The following is an 18447-nucleotide window of genomic DNA, read 5'->3' as shown; positions in this document are numbered from 1 at the left end:
GGCTGTCATGCAGTAGTGATGTTTCTGTTTGCTTGTGTTGTTTGCTTTTTTCCTATTTTTTGTAAAAATAGCCGTATCTCTTTGCTGCACTTTATAAACGATCGTAGTTTTGACCATGAGTTGTTGCCACACATTGCTACGGGCTGTCCCATTGTGTTTTCCTAATAGATCCCCGATTCAAATCTGTATCGCGCATAATAGTCTTCAGGAAAGTGCATGCCCCGTGATCTGAAACAAATGTAACATGATTCCCTTTCTAAGACACTTGCTTTCAAATACAATTACTTACATTTTAGATCATGCAGCAATATATTTACTTTTGGAGTCGGAAACCAAACCATGCGCTCTTACACCGAGATACGTTTACCGTAGCTAATAATAACCTGTTATCAAAACGGCAATTAGGTTTTTGCGGTGTGATCTGGCGTTGCACAGCTTACAGTGAATAAAAGCGACAACACCATTCCATAATCAGAATTAATTAGTCCATTGTACAGTTCCGACTATATCATAAGCATGTGTTTATGAATCACTATCAAATAGTGATGATGCCAAGTGTTCGCGAAAAGGTGAGCGTATCCTGCCCCGACGGTGGCAGCCATCATGCACTATCACTATCCCCTCGCTATCCATGGAATTATGTAGTGAGCGGAATGATCCGATTGGACCCTGGTGGGAAGGGTCTCGTTCCACAGTGTGACCTTAGCGTTACGATTACTGTCGGAGTACGTCTGTAGGGCCAAGATCGCGTTTTGAAACGATTTTGATACCTCGTTTCAGTTTCTCTTGTTACATTCTGTCCCGGCATCCCAAAGCGGGTGAACACTTAACCTGAGTACAAAATCACGCAGCACGTTATTTTCATTTTGATTTTTCCATTCGCACCTCCTGTCTTACTGTTATTACATCTCTTGTTTATACATATATATTATATTTCAAACACGTATTTCATAACCATGGAAATATATATATCAGAAGTAATTCCTGGAATATTGTTGTAAAGCACGAGAAGGTGTATATCGACCGACCTGAGAGCGCCACTGAAGATTGAGGCAACAAACAGGCCCGGTATCCCTGGCACATGGCCCAGCACATCCATGACAAACAGCGGGAACAGCTACAACATTGAAGTAGACATCAAGAGGTCATTGTTAAATTTCAAAATCGATTTTAAATTCTACTATACACATGCACACACGTACACACTCAAACCCTTACAAAATGTACAGCACTACAAAAACCTAAAATTCGGCATTAACAGGGGAGTATATTTCGTGTGGGTGGAAGCCGACACAAGATCATTCTATAACTGTCAATAGAGCCCGAGAAATAGTTCTGGTTAAGTCAATCGCGGAAGCCGATATCTATAACGTATGGTAAGTCTTTATTTTAAGTCATAGACACATAAAGTAAACACGGCAGACAAGCGGAGTTAATACGGAAGACGAGAAATAGTGATTCTATCAGGCAAACAATAATTACTGTTGGAGACAAACAATTGACATTTAATGTTGGAGAGCAGTTTGGTTCCTTTGTTACACCTCACACAACTGAACACCTGGTGTCTCAATGTCTTTACACTTCGTCAACGAAGGGTCGACACCGCCTTGACGATTATATTTACCTGGTCAGAGGCGAATACAAGACCGAAGCTGATTGGATCACATGTTGCATAGAACGCATACATAACGATGCCGACCATGCTGCAGAGCATGAGGATGACGCAGAGGCCGGGGGCGTTGATCCAGAGGGCGCTGGAGAGGAAAACATGGGTGCATGAGTGAGGGAATGAAGTAATGATCTTTGTTCATCCCATACTGGATGTTAAATGGTCCTTACACTTCAAACCAGTGGCCGTTAACGTGAGCATGAAAACATTGATACTTAATCCACCTACAGGTGAAATTGGGTTATCTACGTGAGGGAGTGTGTTTTGTCTGGACGTTTACATCGAGTGAGTGAGCAGTCGATGGTTTCGAGATTCTCTAAAAGGTTCTTTCCAAAGAATCTATATTAACTAAACATGCTTGACAAATATTGACATATATTGTATACAATCACCGTCATTAAAACACACTTACATCTGGGCATCCTTCAAAGAAGAACACGTGAGCGCTCTCTGGACCTGAGCTTGGTTGGTTCCATATACGGAAGCCCACAGGAACCCTGCACCAATTGTGAGAGACCAGAAGCTATGGCGGACAGCCGGGTTAGGGCTGAAACTGTAAATATTTAGAGGTTATAGTGAGTATGTTTTTACGCCGCTTTTAGCAATATTCCAGCAATATCACAGCTGGGGAACACCAGAAATAGGCTTCACACATTATACCCATGTGGGGATTCGAACCCGGGCTTTCGGCGTGACGAGCGAACGCTTTAACCACTAGGCTGGCAACTGACGTTAGAATACTGCCTCTGCTAATATTAGAGCAGTGTCGCGACTACGAACACCAGAAAGGGCTTCACACATTGTAATCACGTGGAAAAATGAAATTGTGATTGGGCGTAACGAGGTATGCTACCCCTCTGCAGTGAGTGGGTACCCGGTAGGATGAGATTGGAATAAATGGAAACACATCCAGTAAAAACCCACAGCTTGGGTAGCACACTCCACATTAAGATGACGATGCAAGATCATACACACTAATCCGCTGACATGGTCATAAAATGACTTGTATCTGATTCTGTGGAATTGTGTGGATTCTATAGAATCGAAAGAGTCAGAGATCGAGGTGCCATTACAGTAGTGATAACTCAGCAGGTGTGACTTGACAACTCGGAACACTGCCAACGTGATTCAATCGGGCAATATGTTATCACATACTATTCGCCTGATTCGGCCATCTTCGGTCCAGGCACCTTTGTCTACTTTGCAGGAAGCCTTTATAATTACAGATAAAGAGAATTTACTGTCGACTACAAAGAATGAATGGAATTCCCTTGTTTCGGTTGTGTTGGAGGTATTCAGATCTGCGACCCGTCAAAGATTAATCGGATATATTCAATTCATCGAGACGCCAAAGAGTAATCTGATATAGCACTAGCACCTGCAGACTTGTTTGTTTACAACTGAGCACGGACGCTTAATTTGGTCAGCCGAAAAAATATAACTTGCTGGATGAAAGCATTGTATCTTTGTTTTACGGATAACAAATGTATTTCCTGTTTCGCCTAGTGGGTAAAAAGGGTACATTTGTCGAGAGAAATGCAATTATTTTTTTATTTGTTTATCCCAAACCAAGATTGAGCCCGTTTCTTACAGGTGAGGTGAAATAGCGTTTAACGTGGACCCTTAGACAGCGACGAACCCGTGAAGATCCGGGTTAGAACAGAATAAATCTCATTAAAATCAGATCTTAGTTCTCGCTATCGCTAAACAAAGATCCGAGGACATACCATTAGGGGTAATGTCAGAACGAACTTTCATCCAGCCAATCAAAGCGTCGCTTACCAGATCATGAAAGTGACAGTCGGAATGTATTTTCTAATCATGCAACCTCGAAAACGTTAACACGGGGTATTCCAGGGACAGTTACGACATGTACGACTGATTCCGTCAAAATTATCGTCTATTTCTCGCTTCCGTGGGATAAACATTTGAACGGAGGAGGCGTTGCACAGTATATGGGAAGCACTGCTATACAATCTCAAGCATATATTAGACATTCCGGAATGTTCGTTTGTTCAGTTTTCAAAATTTCAATCGAGAACTTTGTCAACATATTTTTCAAGTGTAGTCTGAAATGGAAGTCGCCAGGTTGAAACGAGTGCCGTAAAGCTCGAGAAAGCTGCTTTCTAATTGGCTGATATCGACTTCTTGTTAGTCATTTCAGTGGTCGGTCAAAGTTCGCGGAAGGTCGTTCTGACGTGACCCGTAATGGGATGTCCCCAGACCTTTGTTTAGTGTCAGCCAGAACTTAGATTTGATTTTAAAGAGATTGTAACATAAGCCGGGATCGGGTGGTCAGCTAGGCTCGCTGACTTGGTTGATACAACCCTCAACCAACAGACTCCCGTCCTCCACCGACAAAGGGGCGCAACCTACGGCAAGCGGGTTGCCCAATTCGGTCGCCTTTTACGACCATCAATGGTGTGCTTGGGACACATTTTACCCCGGGTCCCCACGGGGTAGGACTTGACAATGTCAAGCAAAATTTACATCATTTCTACCATTTTGTAAACATTGTTCCGAGTTTAAGGGAAGTTTTAGGGAAGTCCCGGTTCTTTCCGAACTCCGATCGTTTGAAAACTGTAGTCATTTGTGCCGAACTGGGTACAGTGAAATCAGTAGACACGAACTCAAGGGCATTCGAAGGATATACGGCTACAGCCAGAAGATTCCCGTGAAAATCCGGGGTAGAATAGATCTTCAGAAACCCATGCTTGCCGTAAGGGGCGACTTTGCTTGTCGTAAGAGGCGACTTACAGGATCGGGAGGTCAGGCTCTCCCTGACAATGATGCATGTCATCGTATCCCAATTTCGTGGATCGATGCTCATGATGTCAATCACTGGATTGTCTGGTCCAGACTTGATTATTTACAGACCGCCATCACATAGCTGGAATGTTGCTGAGTGCGGCGTTAAACAAACAGACAAACAACAATTATACAGCGGCGTGCATGTAAGGGTGTGTATCTGCTTGTACCAGGCCGGACTAGCCCATAGACATACAATACGCAGTCTTAACATGGATACCCCACTCAGACACAGTATACTAACTCCGAGCTTACCAGTCCTTGTTTTATACCCATAATGCTGAGCGCGAGGCATGGAAACACGTTTTATAACGCACTTGTGTATGAAGAGGCCAAGGATAGAACCACCGACCTTCCGCTCACCGGGCAGACGCTATATCCACTAGACCGGTGATATACTATAGCTGTATTATTGCTGACAACTGCCGCCATTCACTCACTCTGTGAAGTAGACTCTGTGGTTTTTCTCGGCAATATCCCAGGCATTGCTGAAGCCGCCGATCTCTATACAGCCCTGAATTAGGGCGGCTGCTATCCCCGCCAGCATCATGAAGATCTGGAACGTGTCCGTCCACAACACCGCCTTCATCCCACCCTGAAATAATAATACATAAATGCATAAAAAAAATAAACCAAATAATAAATAAAAGAAAACATAAAGGATACAAAATAAATATAAACAAATTCAAATTATATTATTCAAGAATTAAAAAAACAATCAATCTAGCTAGATGCCGCTGGCTTCCCTAAAATCCGTATCTGTTTATACACTATTCACTTGAGTGTAGCTGAAGATTTTTTTCAAGTTACTGCTGTGATTCTGCTTTGGGAGATAAACGTTCAAAACAACCTTTAATTGCAGTTTGAAAATAAATTTATATGTTTTATTTCTTTCACATGGCGGAACATACACGTATACAGAAAGGCTTTTGTAATCCGCAGAGAAGAGTTTCCTAAATGTCACCAAGTCTGATCAACTACTGGACTACTAGTATTTAATATTTATATATACATCCAAGTTGCTACAACAGAATGGGCGGGACTAGCGAAATACAATATAAACATATAGCACTGTATAGCGTAAGGCAGCAACCAATTATTATTATTATTCGTAGTATTATATTATGCATTTATATACCGTACGTATCCAGATGCTTGTATCTGCACAAATACGGTTTATTTGTTCCCCGGCCAACTTATCTTGTGCTCGAAGGAATGGCGGTGAAATGTATATTTTATAGTTACAATTACATGTCGTCTATAGTAAAGAGTACTATGTACTCATATGACAGCTATTGCTACATACTAGGCTAATCAAGTAATACGTATGTGCATAGGTATGTCTTACAATAGCTGTGTAAAACGTACAGACAATCCCCACAGCGGCCACGGCTCCCCACAGAGACAGGCCAGTTACTGAAACAATAATTGGACAACACATATAGGACATTGTGGCAGAGAACAATGCCACACAATACACATAGCAATACATGCCACACAATATATAGAAACCATGGCACACAATATACAGAACAATGTCACACAATATATAGAAAAATGGCACATAATACATAGAACAATGTCACACAATATATAGAATGGCACACACTACATAGAACAATGGCACACAATAAATAGAATAATGATACACAATACATAGATCAATGTAACACAATACATAGAACAAAGTTACACAGTACCTAGATCAATGTTACATCCTACAGTAACTCACTCATCAATACTCAACGATATGTATTGTCGTGAAAGGCCGCCATCATATAAAATAGTTGGTATAATAATTTAATCGCTTTCCCAACATGTGACACAGTAGCAGTACCTGCGTTCAGGGCAAGGGATGGGCCGTACAGCACTATCGCCATGTAGATAATCTACAATGAAAAGCATCAGTGCACACGTAGCTACCTTATCTTTCATCGGGTTACTATTCATACGAAACACCTTCCAGAAGAAAATTCAGGTAAATGAAGCAGTTACTTAGATATATCCTGTGTGATGCAAGAAATAAATATGTAAGTATGGTATATCGTAGGTTTGTAAATTTAAGCCGACAAAAAAACATGATTTGTTCATTACCTAGTCGGTTTCTCAGACCCTGGAGCATAAATAAAAAGAATGATTTGGAAAGTCTAGAATGACCCGAGGATGGTTCTGAGCTCCATTTGGATTATATTTTCTTTTAGTTTGTAGAAACATATTTTTACATAAGATAACTTTATTTCTTGGACCAAATGTCATTCTATTCTTTACCGTCTGCGTACAGAAGATGATGGTGCCAGCAGTGCGGACTCCCCTGCTGAACCGCTTCTCCAGATACTGAAGAAAGAAAACACAGGATTGTTACAAGAAACAATACACATTATTAGAAAGACCTACGAGCAAAACACACATTAAGACCGAAGATGGCACAAAAAGTGGTTTAGATCAACCCACAAATGAATCGAAACAACAAACTCTGCTAAGGTTACGAAAATAATAACTATAATGGATTCTCATTTGCTATAGCAATCTGAAGCATGCTTAGATCGTGGTGAAGGATCTAAGTATCCCCAACTGTCGCGCTTTTGTCATCGAAATCTGTGAAATGATGGATCTGATAATGATAAGACAATTTCGTAATAGGTCCTCCAACAGTATGAGGACCAAGTGTGTACACAGATGACAAGAGGTAAAACGTCGGTATTATCTAGATCTAAGCCATCATCTTGATTTTATCGTGTGGCTAGCCTTGAATAATCACGTGCTCGGGTATTTGTTTAGTGGGGTGGTATACTAGTATATATACGGGTGAAGAACGTAGTCCAAGGAAATCTGGACAAGACACGGTACCATCTGGAACACGTTTTCCTCTCATACATAAGGTAAGCCTTGTTGTATACACATACAAAAAATACACCTTATGGTTATTGATTGATGCGATTTAAACTGTATCGGGTGGTAACAATATTTGAAAGTGAAATAAGCACCTGAGAAGAAGTTAAGCACCGCTCTTTATTTTACAAAATCCCAATCTTTCATGCATTTTTGAAAAATGTCTATATGACATTAACTCAGTTAGAAATACTTGCTGATAAATACTGAGTTATCGTATGACGCAAAGAAGCAGGGGAGTGCGGATTTCTGTTACAATATCAGTATGACTAATATAAGTATGTAAACAAACACAAATGTCTTTCGTCAGAGGATTAATTAAGGTTACGATGTAAAACAATTTGGACATTTTTAATTAATTAATTAAGCGACAATAGCATTTTCATAATCATAAGACATCTCTTCTATAAGGAGAGTCCACTGTACGATTCCGACTAATTCAACAGCACGAGTCAATGAATCACTATCAAATAAGAGGTATATATTTGCATGGTTGACCACCTTGGCAGATTATGAGTATCTGTACTAAAGATTTGTTTATGGACTATTTGGAAGGGGTATTAAAGTGTAATGACATTGGCTATACCAACCTCTTTAAACTTTAAAGTTAAAGCCAGATCACGTATATTTTACTAATCCCAACAGACGGAAGTGGAAAGGCGAACAGGTATTACAAATAGAAATGAGTGTAAATATAATAAGAATAATACTGAATTTCATCCCATCGACAGTGTTGACATGCTCGGATTAATTGTGAGATTGGCATTTGGAGATTGAATTGATCAGTAAGTCTAGCGTATTTTTTTAAAGTAATAGGTGCATCATTATTCAATCGACTTGTCAGGAGATTTTGAATCATTCTTATAAATAAATGTATTTGTTCATTTCGAAATAAAAGTTGTTTTAAAGCTATATACTAGTCAACATGACACTCATTCAAAACAGAATGACTTAACTTTATCATCTCCATACATAATGCATAATGCATACGATAGTGCTTCATCAACACATGCTCATGATATAGTCGGAATCATGCAATCGTCACTATTTTCAGAAGTGATTTCTTATGAATATGGAAAGGGCTTTATCGATTTTATTGTAAATGTACCAACGGTTTAGTGTTATTTTTCTAATTTGGCAGGGTACGTAACTTTACTCTCGTTTTAGGTGAAAATTGTACACATCAACACCTTTCTTACCAATATAAGCATGGACGTTGTGAACATCACCGACCTCCCAACTACTACGCCCAAGTCAATGTATCCACCCGGCTACTTTGCCATCCCTGCTGAAGACATGGTCAACTTCCGGATTGCAATGTACACGACCATCATGCCTGTAACAGCTCTCATTGGTCTTGTTGGAAACGTCATCAGTTTTGTGGTCTTATTACGTCAAAAGATGCGGGACACAACCAAGATGGTTCTCCTCTCCATAACTGTCTGTGACTTTCTACACCTTATTGCGATGATACTCTTTTGTCTGATCGGAGTCACCATTGCTTTAGACTATAAACCTGGACTTTATATCTCCCGAAAAGCATTTCCATATTTTGGATCTTTCCTATTGTCAATTTTTGGTCGTACATCAAATTTAATGATCCTTGTAATTTCGCTTGAAAGAGTTTGTGCAGTGATATATCCTTTGAAAATCAAATCACTTTGGACAAGGAAGATAATGGGCTTTTCAATATTCATCTGCAGTCTTCTGGTTGTAGCTTTGTTTCTTCCCTATTCCCTGGAGTTCGTGCCTACTGATTTCCCTATACCCAATTCGACACAAATGACCACAGTTCTCAAACTGTCGGAGTTCGGAAAGAACCGGGACGTTTTTGCTACGCTGTACATCGTCAGAATGTCCCTCCTTCGCTTGATCCCCATCGCCGTCGTCATCATCAGCAACATCGTCATCATTGTGGGACTGTACCGCTCCAAGTCTGCGCGCTCCCAGATGACGGGTCAGAATCGTGACGGGACGCCTGCAGAACAGCGCATCACTCAGACATTGTTTGGTCTGGCTCTTCTGTTTTTCTTTTGCATGACACCTGGTGCCCTCAATATCCTAAGCCAGCTATTTGACTACGAATACAATTTCCCCAAAACTCGGAACAACGTCTACAACCTGGTCGGGATACTGGGAGTTTGGCTTGAAATTGTCAACTCCTCCGCTAACTTCATCATCTACATTATATCCAGCAGACAAATGCGCATGGAGTTCAAACGTGTCATCACGTGCCGGAAGGCGACATTTTCAGACCAGAAGTCCACCACAGACACGTCCGCAAGTGAATTGAGACTATCCACGATTTCGGTCTCAGCAGTATCATAGGGAATGTGGCGTATTTCGGCGAGTAAATAAATTTATTCAGCATAGCAATGCACAAATTGACTGTTAGAGAGAAACCTGAAACCCGCCTTAGCTTGGTGAGTTTAAAGCTCTCATTACATGATGCTTGTTGCGGATACTTTCGGTCCAGAAGTACACAGCAAGTGATACAGTCAAATCTTTATCGGTCTCGATTGTGTGTTAAATGGACATAAACCAATATGCAAATATCTTGCACAGGGTGAGAGTAATTAATTCATAATGCTGTAATAATGCTGTAATAGTATCATTTATTCAAAACGCTGTTTTATTTTGAAAGTAGAATTGACTTTCTTGTCATTTCTTGTGATTTACGTTTAATAAAGCTTTACGTTTCCTTACTAATTGTTACTATTTTCATCATATTACAATGCAATGCACCCCCAGTTAGAGTCAGCTTTATTCGGGAACATTGAGCCTCGTTCGGAATACAGTCATTAAATGTGTCACCCTAATTTAGATATTACAGACTATTTGCAAAGGGCGCCGATAGGATAAGATGCTTCGTGAGTGGAACTCTGACAGTTTTTACACAAGGGAAGGAGGCTACGCCGTTTCATGCTTGTGTACTTGGATTTACCAGACAACCTAGACTCACACTTAATCAATGAAAACATTTCTGTAAAATAATTATAATTTAATTCTTCCAAAGAACCTTTGTTAGTTTGATTTAGACTTGCCTAGGCTTTTAGAAAAAAAATGCCTAAAAATATATATTCCACAGGCATGACGCACGACTACAAACAACCCAACTATGAGTCCAAATGACATTTCGATTTTGAATTAATTGTTTCACCTTGCCTAATTTTAAAGGGGCGTTTTCATTTTAAAATGGGCATCAGGCATAAAATGTAACGTTGCATCATGAAAAAAACCCTACGGGAGGGGTTAGGGCTATAATGGTTATCAGAAGCGAGGATTTCTGACAGGAATGTGTCAAATTGTATAACCTGTTTAGGTTCAGTGCGTCTGTGCGTGCGTGTGTTTGTGGTGCATTCAGTATGCCAAATGAATAAACTGCCGGGAAAAAGAAAGTATACATTCATCTTTGATGGTGGCTAAAAATGAAACAAACAAGAAATGGTTATTTGAAGGTGATGTATTTGATAGGGCACCATAGTTGTGTTTTGGACCAGTCCTTGTTTTATACCATTAATGCTGAGCGCCAGGAAGGGTAACAACAAGTACAATATATTAACGTAGTTTGAAACCACAGACCTTCCTCTCTCCAGGCAGACGCTCTATCTACTTGACCGCGGAGGCGGAATATATATTCTTCAGTGTCTGACGGCAGGATTTCATTGGACAGTTCATTGCGAAATAAATATTTTGAAGCACTTTTTTCGCAAACCCACAACTTCAAATATTGATCTTACTTCATCACCTCGTGTTGCGAGTCTTAAATTATTTAAAGCAAGTGTGACAAATGTTTTAAAGGGAAACTTGATGTATTAGGTTGTTATGTGAAAGTTACTAACAGTCCTGGTAGAAAGTGCTTTTGAAACCTTTAAATTGAAAACTGAATTCGATTGTCAAGGACGGCACTTAGGTGCCACGTGAACAGTTATGTATCAGGTCATTATCATAATCCAATACCTCAGTAAAACGACTGTAATCACAATTAGTCATCATTACCTGAAGTCGATATAACAAAATCAATTGTGCTGACACAGTACATAGAAGTCTCGGGGTCAATATTGTATTTCACCTTGGGTATTGCATAAAAGGATTGACAATACCAGTCTTCGTTGGCAGTGCGACCGAATTTAAGAAGAATTAATTCATTAAGTTCGAAGAGGTGCACATGTGCGTGTGCGTGTGCGTGTGCGTGTGCGTGTGTGTACGCGCTCAAGTTGTTTGTTTGCCTGTTGTTTAGCACCGCACTCAGCAATATTCCAACTATATGCCGGTGGTCTGTAAATAATCGAGTCTGCACCAGACAATCCCGATATTGGCATCAAGAGTATCGATTCATGCAATTGGTATACGATGACATGCCATCAACCAAGTCGCCGAGCTTGACAACCACCCGTGCGTGCGTGCGTGCGTGCGTGCGTGCGTGCCTGCGTGTGTGTGTGTGTGACTGTCAACTATTTAGGCAAATATCGTTATTGTGATCGTTTATATATTGATATCATTTATGTGGTTTTCATGATAACGATTAGGTGATTGGATGAATGTTGTTTAACGCCGGAATCAGCAAGAATCCCTCTATAGTACGGCTGCGGTGGTGAACTGTTTGACCTACGATTTAACTCAAAGGTTTAAACACCCGATCATCATTGATCTGCTCTCAACTGTAAGCATGGGAAGTAATGTACCAATAGTCGAGTGATCTTGATAGTTTTACGCATAAGTACCAGCATGGTAACATTTCGATATACCAGCTGGTTATTGACAGAGAATAGGAGTGAAGCGGTGTGCAGACATGCTGCTATGTCTCTAGCCAGGTAACGTGCCCTGTGTCACGTGATTAGCAACAGTACGCATCGTGGGAGATCTGGTGGACCGGAACAGGGAATATTCTTGAGAATTCTACAAGTATACGCCAGACAAGAACCTAGATGAACATGACAATGACACAAATTATAGGTCTTTTCAGGATTAACCATTGTGCCAAAATCACAGCTGTAACTTTTGCCTTTGCGTCTCGCAAGTCTTGCCAAGTTTATGTTAATGTTCAAATAATCTTGGCGTTCACATGCGCAGTTTGAATAACACTTACCTCATAGGCGCTTGTCACTCCAAGGTTGTAGAACACGGGAACATATATGTGCGCGGACATCCCGATAGCCAGGAAGTAACCGAACCCAATCCATATATACACCGTCGTGTAGTTGTACATCTCCGCCGGCGTTCCCAGCAACGTAATAGCCGACATGAAGCTGGCCAGCAACGACATCCCGACGGGAACAACGTGCATGTTGCCACCAGCTAGTAAGAAGTCCTTCACGCTTTTCTTACGCCGATCTTTAATGGCGTAAAATATGCCTATTCCGGCGGAAAAGAGCAGCGTTCCACAGAAAATGACAAAATCCAGCCAATGAAACGAGTTCTTCTGTCCCGTCTGATAACTGTACTGTCTTTCCGCCATCTTTGCTCACAGAACCTGAAGATGTGTCTGAAAACCAAAGCGTTTTTGTCACGACAAGTTTTATTAGTGGTGTTACATTACAAGGGACATGCAAATGTTGTGTGGTTTAGCGAAAGGGTCATTCATCAAGTAGTCAACATATTTACACAGCCGTATGTGAAACCGTGCTGACGCAGCACATGACAAAACATTGACTAGATAACAACTAGTGGACAGATAACATGAATAAAATACATGAAACAATTGTACACAAATGCAGGCCATTGTACAGAAAAGAAACTATGTCAAATATGTGGCAAGAAGTTTCTTTGAATACTCAAAGCAAAAGTTGTATTGATACTATACTATACTGTACTATACTATACTTTACTGTACGGTACGGTACGGTACGGTACTGTACTGTACTGTACTATACTATACTATAATATACTGATAAAGACTGGGAGATTGGTCAGTCTTCTAGCTGTCAAGACATGAGAGTGTAACTTGATGCCTTACTGTGGTATATTATTTAGGGTATAAAAGAAAGTCAAAGCAAATTTTCATTCCCTTCCAAGCGAGTGAAGGAGTATGATTTTACACAGCTTCTAACCAAATTCCAGCAATATCACGACGGGGAACACGAGTAAATGGGCTACACACATTTTACCCATGTAGGGAATCGAACCCGGCACTTCGGCGTGACGCGCGAACGTGTACTAATAGACTATCCCACCGCCTTTTAGACTGCTACGCGTCTCTCATGGGGGATTAAAAGAACGTAACATTTCATCATAGCTTGTGTAAGAACACAACAATTTCCCGGCAGGATAACATTCTCAGCTTTTGATTTAGTTGAAAATCAAAGTTTTTTAAAATATTTTTTTCAGAAAGACTAAGGGTCCCTCTTTTTCCCAGCTAAACACCAGCGTCCTCTCTATCCGTGAAGATCTGGGGTAGTATTGATCTTCAGCAACCTTTGCTTGTCGTAAGAGGCGACTAACGGGATCGGGTGATATGGCTATCTGTCGATAAAATTTTGCGATATATTGTAATGCATGATGCCGTATTATGATAGGCACCGATCCTTATTTTAACCATGACGACGGTTTCGGGAATGGAACTCTGCAAATTCAAAGAAAGGGTGTTTGACCTGTTTCGTAAATACACCTGCAACTGAAGAATGTGTCGATACGTACTGTATCTTGCAGGAAATAAGGCGTATAATTAACCGGTTGGTCGATGTATCATTACATTGTTAGCAAGGACGCCTAACTACTTATTTCCAATAACGTTAGTAATTGAGTATCTCCTCTATAAATTGATCATTTTGTTGAACTTGTCAATGATGTACTAAATAGCGGCCACTTGGGCAACAGACTTCGGCAACATTTGTTATTACTCCACTTCATAAGAAAGGGGATCGATGAGACCTCGCACAAAGCAGCTGTGGGTGAGCTATTTTGCAAGGTCGTAAATGACAGATTAGTAGATCATATGACAAGACGTAATCTCCAAGAAAACTGTCAGTCAGGATTTAGGACAGGATTCAGAACATCTGATAATGAGTTTATATAGAAACTTTTAGAAAGGCTTTTAATTTAATAGATCGATCACTATTATGTCAAAACTTTGGTTTCATAAAATCTCGGGAAACGTCCTCCAGTTAATATCGTCCCTTTTTAGTGAATTATCGTATAAAGTATGAAACTACAGAAGGTAACTCATAAATATTTAATTCAAATATAGGGGTCCGACAAGGAAGCATTTTATCTCCCACACTTTTCAATATATCTATCAATGACCTCCTTTCATACTGTAGTTAAGACAACTGTGTATTACTAAAGAGTATCGATATCTTTTACTTGTTGTTTGCAGATGACTTAGTCCTTTTGGCAAATTCACCTCAAAAGTTAAAAGAACTACTCGATAATGTCAGTTCATTCTGCAAAAACAACAAGATATGATAAGACAAATATAGTGATATTTGGCAATCCTGGTAAGCTGGAGGTTAGAAATAATTGGAAAAATGCTCGACAAAGGATGCTTGTCACACATAAATACAATTACTTAGGAATTACATTTCACTGAGATGGTAAGTTCAAATACAGTGCAAAATCACTTCTAAAAAGGATAAGGAGCATACCGTAGACTTTAATCTGATATTTTTAATCATGAAGTTCCAGGTGACCCTGGCATGTACATTATTCAAAACATTAATAGAACCAGTTATTTTATACAACAGTAAAATAATCAATGCAACTCAGTCTAAATACAATACCCTATTCCATAACTCATTTCAGGATACATCTACTTCTATGGTACGGGAAATAAACTTAGGACATAGAGATTAGTAATAAAGCGACAAAACCCTGGAAATAAACCTAGAGCCCTATATCAGCCACTGTCAACTCGTGTTCATTTTGCTAAACTACCTCCAGGTGACCACATAACTAAACATAGACTTAGGAAGAAGCTCCAGACCTCTAGTACCTTTAAATCAACGGCTTTTTTCTAATTGTGCCATTACTGAAGATGGTGAACATTATATATTACACTGTACCAAACATAGTCATCAAAGATTTCTTCTGTAAAAAGTGCTAGAGAAAGATTGTCATAATTTTAGGCAAATTGAAGAAAATGATTTATTCCTAATACATTTGAGTAAATAATGACTTCAACACCATATATATAATATAGGTCACCATGGTTACAATAATGTGCCAAATTACGTATCTAACGAGAGATAAATATGAATGTATGTACATATCTTATATTTAATTTCTTTATCTTCTTCTGTAAATACTCTCTATGGGTTACCTGTATGTTTATATCAATTGATGATGTGTATGTCTACAAAATTGCTTCTGTTCCGTAATGAAATATTTCTTGCAAGAAATACATCTTATCTTATCCTATTCAGCGAACGTTAACCACACGATACGTTCAGGATAATGTTTCACAACATAACCATTGCTGGTCAGACGCGTTAGTTGTCAAGTTTGTAAATAAGTATCCCCCGTTTGTTAGTTTGGGGGTTCGACGGGGTAAGGCCATTCCGATATCTGACAGAAACACCAGCTGTGTAGACTCCGTAGATTTGACTTCACCATGTGTGCGGCTGGGCAGAGTTCTGGGTTAACGACTCTGTACGTGTGGGAAAGGGGGTCATTGACCTGCTTCCTTAGTGGATTGCCTGTAGCGTTGTTAAGATATAGGCCCGGCTGTTTGCTCCATCATACACTGTGAGTGCTGGAAGGGCACGGGTGACGCAGTCGTCTTATGGGCCAAATACACCTATCCGTACTTTTTCACCCGTATCCGTATCCGCGAAAACCGCTTTCGTATACAATTTCACCACTTTGGCATCCACTCTTGTATACGTATCAGTATCCGTACATTTTGGATACGGGTCCCGCATCCGTTTTGTCCCATCCTATGTCGATTTTTATGGATACGGATCGACCTGCAGATGGAATAACCCCTGTTGTGACGTCACATTATATTGTGAAGCCCATGGGATTTTCTTTTCGCACGTCTTCAACATGCTACGTGTGGGTACGTATGTATGGAAATAACTAGAGCCAAGTGTGAACGTAAATATGGATGCGTGTCACGGATACTGACACGTGGGCGACAAAAACGGGCTATGCAGAGTTGCGGCTATTAGGTGGGCCAGAAACCTATAATCGTGGGTTCGAATCCTGATTCGCCATGATTATGTTTCTAGGTTGGTCAACACCCCCCGATATGAAGGTATGGGTGTAATCTTCTTCCAGGCCACCACGTCTACAGACGTGTGCAAATAACCTACACAAAGTCATGTTTCATGTTCTAAGGAAGCCATCTTCTGCATCTAGTTGTACGCACAGTTTCGGAGTCACGTATCATGTGACGTGATTACGTCACAATGGAATTGTCTTTCTGCACACGACACCAGTATAATGACTACCAGTTAGCAAATAAGCACCCTTTGGTGATGTCAGTAGTAGTTGGAAAGGGCGTTCCAGGTAACAAGTAATGTGTCTATTGAATACCAACACATGTTTGCTTTTGCTAAAAGTTTACAAAAGGTGCATTTCATGTTTACCAATTCTCTAACATCTCCCAGGCTGCCTACGCATTCTATTAGAGGACATAACAGATTCTCACTAGATCTATAAAAACCTAGATATGATATGAGTGAGTGAGTGAGTGAGTGAGTGAGTGAGTGAGTGAGTGAGTGTGTGAGTGAGTGAGTATGGATTTACCCCGCTTTTAGCAATATTCCAGCAATATCACGGCGGGGACACCAGAAATGGGCTTCACAAATTGTACCCATGTCGGGAATTGAACCCGGGTCATCGGCGTGACGAGCGAACGCTTTAACCACTAGGCTACCCGACCGCCCAAGATATGATATGAAGCTAGTCCTCACTTGCATGATATCTCGAACTCCATTAACTCGACATATCGTAAAAGACGAATTTACATTTATTAAGGCCCTGAGTCTGGGCCACAAAGCGACCTGTCCTCTATCTAACGTAAGTCTAAGTCTTGTCTGGAAACTACGCAGGTCGTTGCTAAGATTGTTTTGTCAATGCGGTCATGATAATTTTGGCACCGTCTTCCGATATCGGCACTCATCTTGTCTCGAAATTCGAAAATCTCGAGTTACCACATTATGAATAGGTTTCTCCGGAGCAGAATGTGCGGATAAATATGCAAATAAAAAAGGAATAGGTACTATTTTCGATGTTTACAAACAAACATGGCAGCCCTCTTGTCTTTTGGCGATCGAGTTGGAATTAACCCCGTATTTGTTATCATAATAAACAAAATAGCATCTAATAAAACAAGTTTCAGTTATAAAGGTCACTAAATATAATTACTGTTCTAGTACAGAATATTCTCCATTCCAAAACGCTTTCGCGTGATAAGTTTTGATGATAATGGATGTTAACGCGGTTTTCCTGTATAGTTTAATCGAAGAAAATATCCAATGCATGTTCGTAAAATGTCTCGAAACACAAAATTCCGTATCTTATACGTACACCTGCGAGAAATTAATTAAAAGTAAAACGTCAACTTGGCGTGTTTACAACTTTCGAGATCAGTTCTATAATCCCCCCTACGCCCGGAAAATCTAAATGCGTAATGTTGGCCGTGAGTATATAGCCTCACGTGTTTCCACGGTCTATTTCTGCTCAGTTTTGTTATCAATTATAACTTTGCACCAATGGAACTGCTTCATACCGTTCTCAGGGCAGCCCAGGGCACACGGAAACTGATAGCAAGGAGGCTTCCTAGACTAACACTCAGTCTCTGAAAATATATATTGTTGTCAGAAAAGGGTGTTTCAGAACCTGTGGAAAATCTTCATTTAGGGCTATATCATTGCAGGGCAGGGGAGGAAATAATGTGGTACAGGACCCGTTGAACAGACTAGGAGTCCCTTGTCCTCGAACAACAGCTACATGTGTTTGTAATTGTTCGTAGTTTGTGTGATCTGTTGAAATAAGGTCATTGCGATTAAATTGCATAGAGAAAGATAAAGTAAATCGTGACTGTTTTCTATAACTTGCATAAACAATAACACTATTATAAAACTGTTTCCGTTTTTAATGTAAACTTTATGCCACAATGTCGGAACGTATTTTCGGTT

At 40.2% G+C, this 18447-nt stretch overlaps 1 protein-coding gene across 2 annotated transcripts in view; it reads right to left on the bottom strand.

Annotated features, from left to right (window-relative positions):
* The window catches only part of LOC124132776 (sodium-coupled monocarboxylate transporter 1-like), a 44148-nt gene that overhangs the window by 11412 nt on the left and 14289 nt on the right, over window positions 1-18447 (bottom strand). For both annotated transcript variants that reach the window (XM_048392441.1, XM_046496897.2), the window contains exons 2-9: window positions 12456-12851; window positions 6746-6811; window positions 6315-6366; window positions 5826-5893; window positions 4918-5072; window positions 2082-2222; window positions 1625-1754; window positions 1029-1117 (exon numbers count right to left, since the gene is read on the bottom strand). In XM_048392441.1, the coding sequence (XP_048248398.1) occupies window positions 1029-1117; window positions 1625-1754; window positions 2082-2222; window positions 4918-5072; window positions 5826-5893; window positions 6315-6366; window positions 6746-6811; window positions 12456-12824 (1070 nt within the window). In that variant the 5' untranslated portion in view covers window positions 12825-12851. The remainder of the gene's footprint in view (window positions 1-1028; window positions 1118-1624; window positions 1755-2081; window positions 2223-4917; window positions 5073-5825; window positions 5894-6314; window positions 6367-6745; window positions 6812-12455; window positions 12852-18447) is intronic.

Source organism: Haliotis rufescens, unplaced genomic scaffold (assembly GCF_023055435.1).
Source record: "Haliotis rufescens isolate VD_foot unplaced genomic scaffold, xgHalRufe1.0.p SCAF_11, whole genome shotgun sequence".
In the NCBI taxonomy this organism is placed as follows: Eukaryota; Metazoa; Mollusca; class Gastropoda; order Lepetellida; family Haliotidae; genus Haliotis; species Haliotis rufescens.
This window is presented reverse-complemented; position numbering and strand designations above follow the sequence as displayed.